Below are 19,628 nucleotides of genomic sequence, written 5' to 3'. Positions count from 1 at the left end.
CACTGTCATTTCATTTCAATGGTACTGAAAATAATGAGACAAGAAGTGCCAAATGCCCATCCAGAGAGCCTCATACCATGTCTTTCACATGTCTCAGATGACTGTATCAGGAGACACAGAGATTCTTTGCTGTGTTCCCTGAAAATCAACACTGTTTTGATGGAAAATGGAAATCTCTTCCCACTTGTCCTGCCAAACCCAAATTCCACCCAGTACAAATCCCTGGTGGGATTTGAACTGGGCTGACAGCAAGCCCCGTTACCTTTCCAATTGACTCTTGAAGATATCAATTTATTCTTTTTTTTTTTTTTTTCCTCCTTATTTTTACAGCATAGTTTTCTTCAACTACACACAGGGATCTTTCCATCTCCTTCCTCATCAGATATTTCGGTCCAAATATGAAAGGTGGCTGAATATCCAGAAGACTCTCTGCTCAGGGCACACAGTAATAAGCATACCTTGTGCCAGGAGGAAAAGGATTAAACCTTCCTTGCCCAGCCATCTGCTGAATATGCTCTGCCAATGCAAGAAGAGCACTTTACTATACAAACTGCAAGAATAATATATCTACATTCCATGCTGAAATTCTGTAGCTTTCCATTGAAAATAAAACATGGGTCTAGTTAAAAAAAAAAAAAAAAAGTGGAAATGCACCACAGCACAAGACCAGAGAATGATGTTATTGAATCATAAATTTTAAGTTCGGGCATCCTGACACTAGGAGAAAAAATGGCCATGTAATGCAAGTTTTCAGCGATTTCACAAATCACCTTCAAGGCATCCATATTTGCTCAGCAAACACTCATGATAACTAGCTGAATAGGAAAATTGGAACTGGCTTTTTAGATGGACGAAAAAAGAAGAGAGACTGAAATTTATGTGTAGAAAATTATGCTCTAGACCTTAAGAGGAAGAGAGACCCATGTTCCCTCAACTCCCATTTGTCACACCATCCTTCACTGAAGTATTTTCAGTTAAAACAACAGGTAAGTTCTGCTCTACAGAAAGATAACTCAATTTGCTGCTGTATTTAGATAATATTCTTACATTATGTTTCTTTGCAGTCTGGAGCAAAACAGGCCTGTTTTGTTTCCAGTTTCTTACCAAGGAGAATGGAGCTTCAGCTCTAGGTGAGCCTATGTCTCTCCTTTCCGGAAGAGCTGCTCAGAAGCTGGCAGTCATCAGTATTTGGATTTGTCCATGACTGATGCTGCTCAGCTTGCCCAGGATTTGGAATTGCTGGGGACCAGGTGCACTGGTACCCTCCAGGCAAGTCACAGAGAGCTTGGGATGTAGGCCCTGCTGCAACCCGCCAGCTCTGCTGCCCCTGTGCAGGAGCTCTGCAGGTGGGCCTTCCTCCTGTCAGGCCTCCAGCCTGACCTCAATGTTCGTCTACCTGAAGCTCCTAAAGAAAACAACAAAATAATCTGGATAAGAGAAAGATAATGACATATAACCTACTGCCACCCCATGTCTTAAGTCAGGACAGAAAATGCTTACCAGTAAATTAAGCCTCATGTACCATCTTTCCCCTTCCTTCAGTATTTATAGTTTACTAGCTGGATCCTGAAATATGATTAAAAAGAAAGCAACAAAAACCCCTTTCCAAGAGCTGCTGAGCAGACTCAGCATCAAAGGATTTCAGAAGCAGAATATTAAAATACACTGTAGGAACCAAGCTTGGACAGAGCTTTAAGCCTAAAACAAGTTTTCCCTATCTCTGACTTCTGTAATTCTTTCAAAATCCATACAACAGCAGCTCTGTTGCACTTCATGAGCCTTGTCACAAGTACAAGCCTTCATGCTGACACATTTTAAAAATAACCAGTGAGTAAGATCTTGTTCTAATTTCTGTAAAAACTCCCCTACTGATGATAAAAACTGGTTAATAATTTAACAAAGTGTTCTAAAAATGGCACAGAGCCATTTATATTTAAAGAAAGTGCTTAGTTATAGGAGATTAATCTGTGAGAGAGGACTATTATTTAGTAAAGTAAACACTTCCAAATCATCTGCATAGCCTCCTAATATTACCTGCCTATGGGTAACTATAGACCATTCATTCCTTAACCAGACTGCTCTCATGTTAGAGAATGGTTCCACTGAGAAAAGAGTGGCTACTTACAGGATGAAATATTAATCTACCAGAGGTTAATGCACTTTGATCCATGCAATTAAGATCTCAACTCCAACAGCCTACCAAGGCCCCAACAAAATCAGGAGAAAAGCTGGCTCCCTACAATCCAGTTTATTGATCTGAAAATAAGAAAGAATTGGAGGGTTTGTGTTTCTTCAGTGGATACTGAAAGGTTGATAATCCCCAAATTTTCAAGGACCTCCAGTTATTTTAGAATGCCAATTTTTATATGTACATTTCACATCACCGTGGGCCCAATCCTCATAAACACCTAGCAAAGTCTGGGAATGACAACCAGACTCTAAAAGTCAGTGTGTATGTTGACTTGAAAGTGAAAAAGGTCAAAGTTAGTGAGCATTTTCACGTTTAAAAGCATGTTGCTTTTAAACAAATTACCTCACTTTTCCCACCTACAAAACATGAATTACACCAGTTTATCATGAAAAAATGTTGTCAAGAATAACTAATTGGAAATGGAAAATGGAAAAACATTAATATGTGTTTTCATTGTCTGGTTAGTACATCCCAACACCCTTTACATTCACCTTGCAGGTAAAAGTATAAATACATTTTAAAATGTTTTATGACTGATATCTATGTTCCAAAATGTTAATAATTTAACAGTTTTATTATTATTCAGACAAGTTAAATTTTATAACCAAATCTATGAATGTAGAGTACTGAGCTTCTAGATAACTGAAAGTGAAGCCTGAAAGAAAAAAATATGGTTCCAAGGCATTTTCTGATTTGGTTTATAAATAGATGGTTTTGACATACCACACACAAAAATAAAACTATAGTTAGCTTGCCTGAGGCAGCTGTGCAGCTGGAAGAAGCACATACACTGGCAGCCTATCTGTGCAGTCGCCTGTGTTGTGATACATGCTATCAGAACACCCGTTAAGAATACGGCAAGAATTAGCATTTTGGTTCAAGGCACAGCGACAGGAAGCTATCTTTGATTTTATGCTATCCAACATGTAAGCCATTGAACAAAAGCAAACAGAACAGATTCCTAATTGGAAGCAGCACATAAGAAACTCCAAGGCAATTAACTTTCTTGGCTGGTTTGGTGCAAAACAGGTAAATCAATGTTTGTTTTGTTATTATTATTATTATTTAGTTTTAAAGCACTTTTACTGTGATAAATATATAAATTACTTTGCTAGACAGTTGCATCAAATGAACAGGCAGAAACATTATTGGAGTATGAACAGTGCTATGAACACCCCCATAGAAGAGGGAATCCTATTTAGGGACAGATGTAGACTAATTTCTACCACTGGAGGTTTCTGCACTGACATCAGTTGATTTCATACCAACCATGTGGATGAATATCGAGCCACAACCAGAGCATTCTGGCATTCTGGCTCTAAAACAGTAAAAAGCCTTACAGAGCTCAGTTGAAGTTTAGAATCAGGTCCCCCAGAACTGACAGAAACCCGCTGGTAATCTCTAATTAGATTTGGACTCTTATTTGCTGTATTCATGTCATATTAACCTCTGCTGAACGGGGCATAAACAGCAATTCCAAAGTAATTTAATACATATAAAAATAAAACATATTCAACTGCAAAATTAGGATCCACATCCAAACTTTCCCATAACTCCATTACTTCAGCATAATTTGTTTCAGATCCATCTTTAAATGAAACACATTCTAGCTGACAAATAAGCCCAGTGTATGCTCAAACACAAATGGATAAAGTCTTGATAATGCAACAAAAGCCATGAAGGGCCTCTCTGCTATCCAAATCCAAAAATTTCTAATCAAGAATCATGTTTCCTGCCTCTTTACTTAATGCCTCTTCAAGCATTAATTTTCAGAATAATAGACATATTTTACAATCACAAGAGAAAAAAATCCATGTGTGCCAAGTGATAGAATACTAAACAGCTGAAAAAGAGCAGGTACACTCCCACACACTGCTTACAAAATCATCTTCTGAAGTCTGAGATGCTATGTGACCTTCACTTACATCAATTGCACAAAGTTTCAGAGAATCACAGAATAGTTGAGGTTGGAAAAGAACCTCTGAAAGTCATCTAGTCTAAAACCCCTGCCAAGCAGGATCACCTAGAGCACATTGTGCAGGATGGCATCCAGGCAGGTTTTGAATATCCCCAGAGATTGAGACTCCACAAGCTCTCTGGGCAACCTGTTCAGTGCTCCCTCAAATGTTTAAATGTTTACTTAAAAAAAAATAAAAAATAAAAAATAGAATTTTTCCCCAGAAAAGCATCCACACTTAGTATATAAATACATCAGAATTCATCATTTAGAAACAAAACTGTGAGCTTTCCTTGAAAGTACAAACATAACAATGTGATGTAAGTGATAGTCCTCTTCACTTTGAAGTGTTAGAAACATGAAAAAGTTAACCATGTCTAAGCTTGTGCTGAATTTCAGCACTCAGTCCTTTGAAATCCACTAATAGCCTGAACATTTTGACTGTCAAGACATCAGTAAGTACACAATGTAGCTCTTCTAAAGAGTGTTGAAGGAAAATAAAATAATAATAAAAATAATAAAACACAGAAACAAACAAAACCCAAACAGCAAAAAAAAAAAAATACACACACAACTTAAATACTTTGCAAAAAATTTCCAAGTCACTCATACTTCTCTGGAAGCTGATGTCTTTCCACCTTCTCCAGGTGTCATTCAAGAATTTAGTAAGAACCATACAGCCTGATGACAATGGAGCTCAGATTCATAAGCCAGAATTTGGCAAATGTTAATTCTTTCCCCTTGTAAACTTGAGAGAAATGAATACGTTTACAAAGAAAAAATAAAGCACTACCATGCTACGAAAACAGACTAGGAGGTTGAACTGATGATACAGACATGCCACGGTACATGAACAAGAAAATGAAAACAAAACCCCATGTTAAAGTAAACTTAAATAAGAAAGACAAACAATGCAAACACACACTGGAAATATTTGCAATTTCAGCTCTCCAATAGAAATTTATCAAGTTTTTACTAACAGCAAATTTAGTAGAGTGCAATACAAAAATGCACTAATCTGTCTGGTATTACTGGCCTAGCTGTTCTATATTTTATTTACTTATTTTATGTACTTCCCTATGCTTTACAGGCTAGACATCACTGAAGTTTAAGAAAGGAGATAAAGTGATAAAGCATAAAGATCTCCCTTAAAGCAGCGTGCCTTTTTGCACAACTCCACCAATCTGCTTTGGAGAAAGCAATGGCAGCACAAGTCAGTAAAGGAACCCCATTTTAAATCCTGTTCCCCAACCCATTCTCATAAGAAGCTATTTCATTTAATTATCAGCAATAGGAAGCCAAAATACAATCTCCTTACAAAACACAGGCAAGTGAGACCACACAAAATAAATAAGCAAGCAAATACAATAATAAGCTCAAACCCCAAACAAGCCCCAAAGAAATAAGCCACAGCATATTACCCTGAATATTACATTTGTAAAATATTCATTAAATTTAATTAACACTAAGCTAGTTAGAACAAATTATTGGACACATGGCAAAGCAAACCAATACAGAAATCTCAAGCAACAACAAATGGTTCTGTGAACTTAGAGGAGATGATGGGAACACATGGCTTGCCAGAATACAACTAAGAGATATTTATGACGAAATCTCTGTTAAATAAAATGCTTCATAGGCCACAATATTCCTGCCCCCCCACTTTCCTTGAATGAAAGTCCTATAAAGAAAAAATTGTGGATGAATTACAGAAAAAAAATATGTAAATTAAAGTTTTGCACATTCTACAGTTAAATAAAAGAAAACAGAGGACTTGACCCACTAGCTGCACTAGGGAGCTGAAAAGGATGTGGTAGCCAACAGAACACTTTAACTAGAGACATATGTGGATATTTGGCTCCCTTTTAAAATTTTATTGAAAAGTCAGATGTATGAAGGCATAAGCAATAGCTACATAATTACTATATTCATGTTAGAGCCAAATGACACTCATCACACCCTAATCTCAGAGAACGTAAAGATGGAGAACTCTGCATTGCAGATGAAATTCTTATTTTAAAAGGGAGGAGCATGAGGGAGAAAAATATTTTATGTGCAGAAAAAATGAACACTAATTTTTGTTGTAAACGTCTCTATAAACTTGGAAGTAAAAAAAATGTAATATACAATTCTGTTACTGTGCTATCTTTTAAGCTCTTAAAAAAGAGTGTATGTGCTTACCAATGCATTCCACAAAAACAAAACAAAAACAAAAAAAAACACTGACATTGAAAGTAAGATTACTGAAGATAATTCTGAATAATACTGAATACTTAAGAGTTCTTTACATCCACAAAAAGTGCAGTATTAACATTAACTCATTGTTGTAGGTGAAAATATGCTGACTTTGACTCCAACATTATCCTCACCCCAAATTCCATCATAAATGATACGTTGGCAATAACTCAGGAAATGATAATTTGCTAGAATAGTGTGGAAAACTAAAGCAGTAGATATTTAAAAATCTAATAAGGCCATGAAGTATCCGTTGCCAAAAACTCAGTATGCTTACTTTTTGTTGTATGCAGACTGAGTCTAATGCTATTGAAAAGAAGAAAAGCCCAAGCATTTCCATCATCTTTTGGACAACTGACTGATTAGTCATCCTTAGGGCAGAATTATAACAGAGATGCTTGCAGTGTTCAGAGAAACCTGCTGGTAGCCACATATAGCCTTAGAACTTCTAGCTTTTATTTATTAAACTGTTTCTTCTAAAAGAAACAGGTGCACAACTTTTGCTATAATCTTTTTCCCCTCTAACAGTTGCTGAAAGGATCCAAAGGAGCACTACCAAAGAGAAATATTATCTCTGTATTAAGCAAATAAATGTAAAATACCAGAAGAAAGAATGATAGAATCTGAACTGAATCACTACAGCAAGTAAATGCATTTTACTTTTTACTTTTTTACATTTACTTTTACTTTTTTACATTTACTACCAAAGAGAAATATTATCTCTGTATTAAGCAAATAAATGTAAAATACCAGAAGAAAGAATGATAGAATCTGAACTGAATCACTACAGAAAGTAAATGCATTTTGATAACTGTTTGCAAAGGTTCAGACAAAACAGAGATTAACATATAAGAATGATAAAGACAGAAAACTGAGTATTCATTGGTTTTGTTTCATTCTATCCTTGCTACAACTGTAAGCCTTACTCCTCATTTCTACATGTCTTAGTACTTTAGTGTATTAAAAAGCATGTCATGCATGTGCATTGTACCCACAAGGGAAGTAACATGCATTCTGAGGATTAAGCCTATCCCCTTCACTGTTAATTCTCTCAGCAAAATCTTCAGAACAGCAGACAGCTCTCTGCATGAGCTAGAAAGGGCATATTTTCATTGCTTTGATTCTACAACTTGTTTCTGCAATATTAATAACTAGACTACAATAAACATTTTCAGCTGCACTAGTGCCAATGTCAATGCAATATGACACAGCAAATGGGAAAAGCTGACCAGCTTTAATACACTAAAATACATTTTTGAGGATGTAAGAGATCAAAAAAGCTATTTACAAATGCTAGTGTTTGTGGAAAACTGTTTTTCAGTATTCCTTAAAGAAGGAATATTGACAGAGAAAGCCTTACAAATAATATGAGCTATAATAATGTATAATAATGACTTGTGTTCGTGTCTTATCAAAAACAGTTCTGGACTTCAAGGAAATCATTACGACTTCCAGTGTCACAGAAATAAAGTAATTTAATGCATTAAACCACTAACGACTCCAATGAATCCAAAACCAACTTAAAACATAAATTTCATAACTCTCAAATATTCCAGTTTAAACTAGACCTCTACTATACTTGACACTCTATAAACATCTTATGAATTGCTCACATCTCCCAGGAAAGATGCGATCACCAGATTTAAAATTTGGTTCCAGTATGATATTTGTAACTCCAGGTTTAGAAGGTAGAACTATATCTAATGTATTTAATGAGGCACTTTTTGACAGCACAACAGTGCTTAAGTAGATAATTACACCCAGATAACATAATACATAATAATCTTTAAGGATGGATTGAAAATTGCAAAGCATATCCTGAAATTTTATGACATATTAAAGCCTCAAGAAACAATATGTCTATGCTTTTCAGCCATTTGTCAATTCAAGCTGACATATTTGCATGCATCACTCCTGCAAAAGATTATGCTGTTTTCAACAGGCACTGTTACAAACAGAAAATGTCTACTAAATTTAAAGAACGAGGTGTTCTGTGCAAGGTAGTCTATTGTTCAATAAAATTGTATAGAGTACAGATCTGGTATTCTATTTACCAGAAAACATTTAAACTATTTTTACACACAGTTTTAAAGGTGGTTCTTCTGCAGGCATTGCAAGATCATCATAATCAGGATTTATTTGGTCTGCAGTTAAGCAGAATCAATTGGCTTCTCTGTAAAGTAGAAAACTACTTAATATTATGATACTTTCAGGCACTGCCCTCTTTAATAAACATGCCCTCAAAAACAAAATAAAACAAAATCAACAATGTTCATGAAGTTCTGTGGGCACCATGCCAATTGGTTGGTCTTCTTGGTTTCCTGCTGCCAAAATGCAATTGAAGACATCTAAAATATCTCCAATGCTTTTCCAGTGCTATCCTTGGATGTCATCGCTTCAGTTACCACAGGGTGGGATGAATCCTGGCTTCATTGAAGTCAACAGAAGACGTCACTGGATCAAGATATTGTAGTTGTGAACAGCTGTTTAAATTATGATTAGCTTTCTTCAGAAACATAGCGTACTTTGTGGTGTTCTCTCCACAACAAATTATATATAACAACTATTTTTAAGTTAATCGATACATCCAGAATTTTAAAAAAAGACTACAAAAACACAAATTTGGTCTTTATTTTATTAAAACAAGATTGGTTCTGCTGAATGAATGAATAAATTCGTAACTGTAAAACAATATAAGCAAACAAGGAACAAAACCTTTGCTTCTGGGCATGCTCAGACTTATATGAGTACAGAGTTTTCAGAAAATTATCATCTGGAATGCTGTAAATCACAGCAAGTAAGTCATTGACAACAAAAATTGCTGGACTTTAATTGCATTAAGCAAGTGAGGTATGTTTACTTTTCTTATCCCCAAAACATCAGGAGTTGACAAACTGTTCTGTATGAATTTAGATTGTTCCATTGTGAGGCAGATTTACGCTAGGTGAAAGAGAAGGGAAAACAGCTAAATAAATTAAGATTTGTCATCCCACATCCTTTTAGCACTAGTCAGTGAAGTAAGCAGACTCTGAAGCATTGAAACACAAACATGAACCTCTCCTCTACACTTCATATCAGGACACCATCCACTTCTGTTACCTGTCACTAATTTATTTCCAGATACTATATCCTGTCCTGTAGTTCTTCATAACATTAAGAAAAAAAAAATCCAAGTGCATGTCTGAGAGCTGAGGATACAAAGGAAGAACATCCAGCAATATCACTGGAAAAGTCTGTGACATCACTATGTTATTACAAACACATACTATGTCAGATGACCACAGACAGGAGAGATAAAGAAGCAGATTTTAAAAACAAGTTACAAAAAAAACCTACATCAGGCAAAAATGTTTCAAAATACATTCCCAATTGTAAGAATATGAAAACCACAAAGATGTGTTCTCATTTAGGCATGAATCTTTGGATTAAGTCATAATCACATTATGAAGACAACTAAATATCTCATTGTACGCGAGTCCCAGAGAGGAGCACTTTGATACTACACGCACAAGAAGAACTAGAAAATGAAAAAGGCAATCAGAAAAAGAACTGGAGAACTGCTAGGTAGAAACATCAGACATCTAAATTTTGGGGGACTTATTATTCTGTTTGCTTAGCATCTAGGACAGTAAGAGTTTAGATCACACTCAAGGAACATAATACTAAAAACAAAGATCAAGCTGCTTAGAATGAGGTTTAAAAAACTGAATGAGTACTTTATGGAGAGGGACTTATTTTAATTTATTAAATGTACTAAAATTACAAGTGTGAACTTATGGAAGGTCAAAAATGACATGCACAGAAGAAATAGTAACATTTTTCTATTCTATTTTCTACTCTATGATTCTATGCAAGCTATTCTGCATCTAACTGCTGCCAGTTAGATTCTAAAAGCATGACTTTGTTCCTCTTCAGTCAAGTTTTCTTTTCATGCTTTTGCACATTAAGACATGCAAATATACTGGTAAACACCTTTGTCCAATGACAACAACAAAAAATCCTTCCAATTTCAGTGAGAAAGTATTTCAGCATTCAAGTTTTCCATTGCTGTAGCCTCTACAACCATGTTTTGAAGTTTCAGCCAAGATTTAATGAACAGCGTGCTACTCAATAACAGCAGCAGAATATATAATATTAATGAGGAATTAGTAAAACAATTCCTCAGGATCCCCAAAAAACTCCTTTGTCCTTCACGCACAAGGTATTTTGAGTATATCTGCTTTTTTTTTTTTTTTTTTTTTAAACATAATTTCATTAACTCTCCTTCCAAGGCAGATAGATTCTACATTTGCTTCTCTCATACCACAATCTCCCCTCTTTCCTAGCAGTCACTGAGCATGCACAGAAGAGGTTTTTAAACAGTCATAAGAGATGCATAAAATAAAATCTGAGCATACATTAAGTCTCACTTTTACATTGTCAACCACAGAACGGTTTCTCAAACTTGGACCTCAAGTCTTCTATAAACGTTGTTAGAGTTCATCTTTTTTTAAAGGTAAATATATAGCTACTTACACTTTTAATTAAATAACATTTTTCTGTTAAAAAAACAGTAAAACACCTCAAAGCCTAGATAAAGGGGTCTATTATGTACCCCGCCACCCAAAAAAAAGATGCTAAAAAAGTTAGTCATTGTGTAGTCCACAATATACTTTATTACTCTCAATGTTTCAAGGAAATTTCTGTGCTGAAGAAACAAGCTTGCAATAAATGAGTATGGAGAACAGTATCTTTGAGTGTAAACAAATACACACTAGCAATCAAAGTAGAATGTGCATTAAACCTTACTCAAACAGAACAATCCATACTTTTCATATGTACAATATCGTGAAAAATTAGACTGAAGAAATTAGATAGGAAAACATTCTTGTATCATAAAAATACGTTAGAATGGGACTTAAGAGCTAATTTAAAGCTTTGCTTTAAAACAAACTTTATCTTAAAAATCTTTTCTTTTTTTTGCTTTAAAATTTTAATCTAAAAATTAGGCTTTCTATAAAAACCATTCCATTAAAATTTTACTTTAAAAATCAGTTTTATGTTAGACAAAATATTAAATTATACAGGCACAATTAGTTTAGGGCTATAAGAACTCATAACCCCCCCCCCTTTTTTTTTTCCAGTGACTTGTAATCCAGTCATAAGATTCTTTGTCAACTGACAACCATAGGAAAACTCATCCATAGAAATAGACTTTTATTTCAAAACTAAAAGAAAAAAAAAGAAGCGTCAGATGATATTTGACTTGTAATTCAGTTTCCAGCTGGTTTAAGTACATGCACATCGTTGACTTATCCTGGGAAATATGCACATTTATATAGTTGGATTTTTTTTCTTTTTTTGATTTATACTTTTTAACAATGAGTGGCTTATGATGACAGCTTTTAAATTTCATTCTGATGCTGTATTTCAAAATACAACATTTTATAGCACAGCTTTATCTCAATACAAACTAGTGACCCTTGACACTTCAGAAAGTGAATCAAGAACACATTTTGCATTTTATTGGGGGGGGGAAGCACACATATGTATAATGGCAGAGAGAGCAGGGTCTTTATCTTTTATATATGCTTTCTTATAGCATATAAGAAAGACGTATTGTACAAGTATCGAATTTACAAATAATTTTACAACAGGATAGACTATATAATATACCGAGTTGTAGATTTGCAATCCAGAGCTCTGATTATGATGACGTTTAACTGTGTGCTTAACTTAATACAAGTGAACAATTAATTTTGATTTTAAAGTGTAGAAACATTTTCAAGACTAGGGTTTGTCTCCTAAACACAATTTAATTAAATAAGCTGTCATCATAACAACTAAAACAAAAGCAAAACAAAAAACAAACAAACAAAAAAACATACCCAAAGAAACCAAAACAAAAGCCAGAAACAAATATAACCTGAAGCCACAGAACACTACGGTCTTTTTTTTTTTTTTTTTTTTTGCCATAGACAAAATCATAGATCATCAATGGCCTAACAAAAAATCACTAACGGAATACAGTTTATTTATTAAATTCAGCTTATTTAAATATCTGTTTTAAACAGATATTTTAATTTTAATACATTTAGATGGATGCTGCTTTAGGTTTGTTTTATTTAAATGTTTTACTGAATATTTAAAAGTAGTTTCAACTACAGTACACAAAAACTTAAATCAACAGTATGCCCAATTAAAATCCAAAAAAAAAAAAAAAAAAGAAACCACTGGATCTCAAATTTAAGGTTAGAACAACTCACTGCTACTTGTCTCTAATTTTTCCATCCCCTCACTAAGGAATGTAAAATTAAACTATAAACTTTAATAATAAGCTATTAAAAAAAAAAAAAAAAAAGGCAGAATAAAGTAACCCTAAACCTGTATTCTCTTTTGGAATTTGAGGTTTCAGTATAGCCACCACCATTGGAACAGTACCCAAGGGAGACATATTTCCTTACCAGCATGGTCCATTATTGCTTGATAACAGCCCACAGTGTCTTGTTGCCCAAAATAACAGATTTGGACATGGTTTCAAGAAAATGTTGGTATAAAAACAAGTATAATTGTATTTCATTTCAAGAAAACACTGAATTGATCTGAATTGTATCATACTGTATTAATTTCAATACCACTCCATAGGCAAGTATATACCATACTACGTGTTGAACAATGTGTGCTTATATACAAACACAAAATACATACACAGAATTCACCCCAGATTAAGATATCTTAAATTATTTTTTAGCATGAGTCATTTTTTGCACTTTAAAATTATGTGGGAAAAAATGAGAATAGGCACAATTAGTACAGCTTCTAATTTACCCTATTGTAGTGCACTATTACGCACTGATAATACCATAAAAACAATATGATACTATTCAAGCTCAGTTGTTTTGATGCACAAGTGAAGTCTAGTAAATAGGGTTTTAAGTGCTTTTAACTCAAATGCACAACTTCTGCAGCTTTACACAGTAATACAGTGCAATATATGCCCCATATATAATGTCCCATATATCAGGAACAAGAACTCAGTTTAAAGTTGTACCTGTTTCACATTAGACTGGCTTTGCACTTTCTGCAGCTCTAACACTTCAACTGCTTTGTCTATGACCTCCTTTTGTTCCCTTCTTTTCCAGGTGCTGGCTATAAAGAAAAAAAAAAAAAAAAAAAAGATGTTTTGGTGGCTAGCTCTCACCTGGTAGAATGAGACAGTTTCGAAGTAACGGTACAGCAGAAGTTCTTCTTGAGAGTTGGTTCACAGTGCTAGGGTGACCCCAATCTCCACTTACTTCCCAGCTTCTGACTTTGGAAGAAGCTCTCTGGCTTTTTAGGAAAAGATCCTGGCGAGACTTTCTGCCCCTTTTCAGGAATCCCTGTGACGACTGTTGAATTCAGAAAAGTCCTTTTTGGTTTCCTCCTCACCTTTAATTTTTTAGCATCAGGCTTTTCTTTCTTAAGGTGCTTTCCCACTGTAGTTTTCCTTGTCTGGCACCTGTGTATGGAGAAAGCAGAAGATTTCTGGGCACAAGGAGAAAGTTTCCTTCTCATTCCCTCTTTTTGCTGTTTTATAGTTCTGGAAGTTTGTTTGCCCGTGTTTACTCTGTTTCCTCTCCTCCCAACAGTGCATCTGACAGACATAGCTCCTGCAGCCTTTTTGGAAAAAAGTGGTTCTATACTAGTGCCTTCTTTTCTCTTCCACATTGCTTTTGGATTCTCCCTCTCTAATCGCTCACTCCTGATGGAAGTCAGAGGAGTTTTGGTAACTCTGCTGTTCAAAGGAGCTAATCTACTGTCTCCTTCTACCACAGACTGGTTAGAGTTCAAAGCTGAAATGGACAGGTGTTTCGAAGAGTTCTCAGAGTGACCAGATACAAGACAATCTGTTCTTTCCACAGAAATCATGGAAGATCCATCTGCTTTTTGACTTGATGCTGTATCGTTCCCTTTACCTGGGTCTGGCAGAAGAGTTGCTGAAGATGAGCTATAGAGGTCTGACCAATTCAAAGACTTTGATGGTGTGCCTTCCCTCTGTGCATCGGCTCGTTTCCTCATGTTTGCATCAAAGCTGAGACTTCTGAAAAGCTGTCTAACATGGGAGGGCTTTTTGACCTTTTCTCCAACAGAACTCTTGGGAGGCATTTTCAGAATTCTATTTGTCAGTGGGTCATAATACTTCAAAGAACACTGTTTGTATTTGTACCTTATAGAGTCCTTGCTATCTGTGGAGTTACGATTTTTCCTCATTTTGGGAATGTCTTCAGGTTTACCTTTACACTGTTTAATATCCGGACATGAAAGTACATACACCGTTGTCTTGGGTTGCACAGGACTCATAATCTTGCTATAGGACTCGGGAAGTTTAAGGGCACATAGTCTAGTTTTCATATTTGGAGTCTTTTCACCTTCTGGCCACATGGTGCTTTCTTTCTGATCAGCTTGATCAGACTCCCTTCTAGCCACTTTTCTTTTTGTTACAGGGTAATTCAATAGACTTGTTTGTGTGCCATGGCTAACTTTAACCACCTGGCATCTTGAAGCTAGGCGCCATGTCCTTTTCCTAGGCATTTTAATAACTTGTTGGTTGCATAGCATATCTGAAACTACAGATTGGTTATCAAAATCAGAGCCACCACTTAAAGCATCATTAAATTCTGGCAGTGCTTTAACTGATGCACTTTCTGTTCTGTTACCCTCAGCAGTATCATTCTTTTTCTCATCTTTCTGCTTTTTTTTCTTCATTCTCCTCCCCGTAAAGTTGGCTGAGGATTCACTGTCAAAGTAGCAGCGAAAACGACCTTCCCTGAAATCACGCACAAGTTCTTCAATTTTTATATCATCTTCATACATTATTTGAGACCAAGTCTTTCCCACAAAAGAAGGAGGCACATGAGGCAGAGCTGGAAGAACTGGTTCTTCAGTATGAGCTACTACATCCCGTTTCACTGTTTCTGTTTGCTGCAATGACTCACTTTTTAAAACAGAAGAGAGCTGTGTTCCGTAGTCTTTATCTTGCAAACTTATTTGGACCTCTTTTAGCAACTCTATGTCTTTTACAGCTGCCTTGGGTAAGTCTGTTCCTGATTGAATAGGTGCATCACAGTCAAAACTCATTTCAGAACCCTCTAAATGAGTACGATCCAGAAGCGATGAAACAGTTAAACAGAGATTGTTCTCCTCTTTGAAATGAAGTTCTTCATACGTGGTTCCATGGCAGTACTTCAGAATAACGTTTTCAATAGTTTCATCCACTGAACTTTCATCACCCCTGTTTGTCTTCACATTTTCACATCTTGCTAGTTGTGGGGAAGTCCCAAGATCTAGGGAGCTGTTAATACCCACAGTATCCCTGAGATGGAAATCAGACACCAAAGTTTCATCCTGAGTTTGTAAACCATCTTGTTTTAGAAGAGATTGACCTGAGGTAATATGTAAAGAATCCCCGTGCCCATACATGGGATTCTGTTGTGAAACTGAAGGGTATTTGGGGTGAGCCAGAGCCAGAGCAGGATTCAAGCATGGTTTCAATAACACATCCCTATTGCCTATCTCCATTCCTGTTTTATCACATCCACTATGTGGAATCTTACTTGATGATGACAAATTCTTAACATTTTTTTCTATTTTAGGATTAACAGAAGAACTATGTATTAAAGGATTGACAGAAAAATGCTGAGGTATGGAGCTCACAGCTGTAAACTGGTCTTCATGGCTACGATTTGCAGTCTGAGCGTCTTTCAGGCCATCCCATTTCTCATTGCTACAAATGCCAGTAGACTGCTGGGATATTCCTATAACACGTTCCTTCTCAGTTTTTAATTTCTGAGTACGTGTTTGTGTTACAGAAGTTTCCCTTGAGCCCTCATGAGACAGACATGGAGCAGAAGAGCACATGTCATCAATGGACTCCTGGTCTTTGCAGGAAATCTCCTGTATGCCTCTATTCTTCTCTTTCTCCGTCTCTTCTGAAGACAGGCAAGCAATCCTAGGAGATGCTGGAGTGACTTGGAGTGGCATGTCATCATAGGTTGGCCTAAAAGGGATTTAAAAAAGCCAACTATATAAACACTGTAAATATGCTTTTTTTGTTGTTGTTGTTGTTTTTTTTTTTAACAATAGCTTTTAAAAAGTAATTACCTAGAGTGCATCACACCTAATGAACATACACAGGATTCCAGCTCTACTACTTTAACAGAGAAATTCCATTAGAAAGTGGAAGAAGAAATGTTCCACAAAGCAAAAGACAACGACCTGGGCATTGGTTGGTTACCCTCTCCACGTAACTATCCATTAAGAATTGCCAAACTTACATTATAATAATTTTATAAATAGAATAGAGCAAGAAAATTAAAGAGTTTTCATTTGTTCAAAGCTGTGAGCTTAGAAAGATGTTCTTTCCTTGGTAAAACTATAATTAATTAAATAGCGAGCTTTTGTAAAGAAACAGAATGTTATAATAAGGCACAGCATAAAAAATGCTATTGAATATAAGTGCCCCTTGCCCTGCAAAACATGTCTGCCTGATAGGAACTCCATACACATTCCCACCAAAGAGTTCCATGCTTATTGCTTCTCACAGATATACCACAGCTCTAACTGACTTCTATAAGAAGTCAAGTTATGATTGTTCAGGCTCACTGTGACAACAGCATGCTTTTATATATATATCCTAGGACTGGCCGCTGTGTTTTTAGGACTGCCTCAAATAAAATGCCTATTTCTTGCAGAATTAATAGAACAGACAGATATGGACTATTTCTCTTATATACCACAGGAACCCACAAGGTTACACATATTGAAACAGCTGAAAATAAATTAAAATACGAAAATAGTTTTGAAGTGTAGCAAATACAGCTGAAGGGAGAATACAATGCTTCCCCCGAAGGTTTTGACAAGACCTTGTAAGAACCAAAAAAGATGCTTGCTTTAATACATGCCATGCACCTTTTGTGGTGCATTCATCTGCTAAGGAAGTACCATTAATAAATTCTACTGTATAGTAATTCCCTTTATTATAAGCATTCAGTAGTCAACATGTAGAAGTCCTTGAAAGACTCAGACATTAATGTCTGAGTTTACTAAAGTTATTAATTAAGCCAGCTGATACCAAGTAAGCCTATAGCAAGTATTTCCAACTAGCTACTTCATGCTGAAAAACAATCACAGAATTTTTCTGAATATAGCTACGTCTCAGTCTTTTATTGTGAAAAATAAAAGAAAGTTTTCATATCAGAACTACTGTTTTATGGTTGAAAATTAAAAAATAACAGGTTTGACTACTTTTTCAAAAAAAATTTTTATTTAAAAGTAAAGGTGACATCTCTATAGAGATGATAAGACTTAGCGTAATAAAAAATACTTCATTACTTACAAAACAGAAACAAAAGGCAAAGCAAAACAAACAAACAAACAAAAAAAATGCACCAATAATTCATACTTGAAACCACATACTTCAAGCCTCAGGACAGGGCTCATTCACGACCCAACATGAGATTTTGTTGGATCTTTTATGGTCTCTCTCCCACTCCCCCCCCCCAGCCAGAAATAATTACAAATACTTTTTTGCAGCCAGTTACTCATTTAATCACTGTTTAATCTCCAATCACATTTTCCTTAGCTTGCTTATAAGTCTCATACAAGAACATGACAAAATCTGGGGTTTTGATAGATGGCGTGATAGATGCAATAGAACAGATGGTGATGAAATGGATGATTCTCATCTATTCACAAGGCCTGTTACCCTGCTGAAGATGACCTGATGTGATTTTTCTTGACTAAATCAGCAGTAACCATTACTCATCAATTCACTGTCTTCTGGACTTTTATGAAGAGCTCATTTATTCAGCCGCCAGGGAAATACCATAATCTAAGCAAAGAAGTCTCCAAGTAGGTCCTCTCTGCCCTTACTTACAACTGACAATCTCTGCGTTTTTATTTTATTTTATTTTCCAGTCCTTCTGAAACATCCCACACAGTCTCTGTGGCCTCTCAAAAATAATTACTAACAGCTCCGAGACTCCTTCACAGAGTGCTGAAATCTCTATTAATTAAGTCATGTGAGGAGAACTACAGAGTCACTAACAGCCATAAACAAAACAACATTTTAATGCAAAATAGTATTGAAATTGAAGTTATTAGAAGACCAAGGCCTATAGTATTTCACAGTGCAGGGACTGAAGCAACATCCGTCAAACATAAAAAGCCCTCCAAGGAAACACAAGTGATCACATGAACGTCTTATTGATCCAAGTCCCCTCCTATCATTTCAACTCAAAAAAATAAAAACACAGTCTATATAAAAAAGTGATAAAGCACTGTATGCTATTTATAACAAGGTAATTTGAAAAGTATTTTACTTTGCCAATTGGCATATTATTCTTCACTCAGTTGAGTGATGTACATATCAAGTATTGGCTGTCAATATTTGTTTTGAACTAATAGTGCAAATTGCACTAACACACCCAAAGAAAGTAAGTTTGTTATTACAGACTCACTACCTATGGCTCCATGAATAAAGTTCATTTAAGATTTTTCTTAAGTCCAAACACTATATGCATTAGGCAGTGATAAAGGAGTGGGTAAAGAAGAAAAGATGGACTATTTAGATATGCAAAAGTCTTTCACTAGGGTCCTTTAGAGTCTATTAAAAAACTAAAAAAAATATTGGTGGAGGAAAAAAAGCAATCACAGAACAGAAACTGATTGCTAGTATCAAATAGGTTAAACAATCTTCACCATGACAAAAAGATCAGAAGCAGAATACCCTCTGGTTCAGGCTAAGTTTTATGACTCACTTGCCCTTTCAAAATTTTCGTAAAGTATTAGAATCTACAGATGACAAAGAAATGCTGTAAGGATCCTGTGACCAAATAAAGGAATGAAATGGAGAGGTTGAGTTCAATTTTTTGATAAACAATAAGCGATACAACTTACAACACAATTTGCATGAACCTTACAAGCCACAACAACTTACCAACAGCAGTACACAACTCCTCCCTGCTTAAGACACAGTGTTACTTTAAAAGGAATGAATACAAGTTATGACACAATCTGTAATATTCCTTCTGTAACTCCAAATACATGACTATATGCCACTGGCTGAGGAAATGCTATATAGAATACAGTGGAATTCTGGTTTAAAAAATTTAAAAAGGGGAGATAGAATTCATAGGAGTACAGATTAGAGTTATTAGGACTGACTAAGCACAAGAAGAAACCTCTTGGAAAGAGGCATTAAAAAAGGAGGATTATTATCATTTGAAT

At 35.5% G+C, this 19,628-nt stretch overlaps 1 protein-coding gene across 6 annotated transcripts in view; it reads right to left on the bottom strand.

Moving 5' to 3' along the window:
* Positions 1-19,628, bottom strand: part of ZDBF2 (zinc finger DBF-type containing 2) — a 36,112-nt gene that overhangs the window by 8,201 nt on the left and 8,283 nt on the right. The window contains exons 7-9 of one of the 6 annotated variants that reach the window (XR_004752343.1): positions 13,791-16,398; positions 13,414-13,511; positions 9,003-11,590 (exon numbers count right to left, since the gene is read on the bottom strand). Coding sequence is in view for 3 of the 6 variants with exons in the window: in XM_035331662.1 (XP_035187553.1) it covers positions 13,402-13,511; positions 13,658-16,398 (2,851 nt within the window). In the remaining 3 variants the exon portion in view is untranslated. Of the gene's footprint in view, positions 1-9,002; positions 13,512-13,563; positions 16,399-19,628 lie in introns of those variants that run through there. The other 5 variants (XM_035331663.1, XR_004752344.1, XR_004752342.1 and 2 more) reach the window with 5 other exon arrangements.

This window comes from Oxyura jamaicensis, chromosome 7 (assembly GCF_011077185.1).
Source record: "Oxyura jamaicensis isolate SHBP4307 breed ruddy duck chromosome 7, BPBGC_Ojam_1.0, whole genome shotgun sequence".
Taxonomy (NCBI): Eukaryota; Metazoa; Chordata; class Aves; order Anseriformes; family Anatidae; genus Oxyura; species Oxyura jamaicensis.
This window is presented reverse-complemented; position numbering and strand designations above follow the sequence as displayed.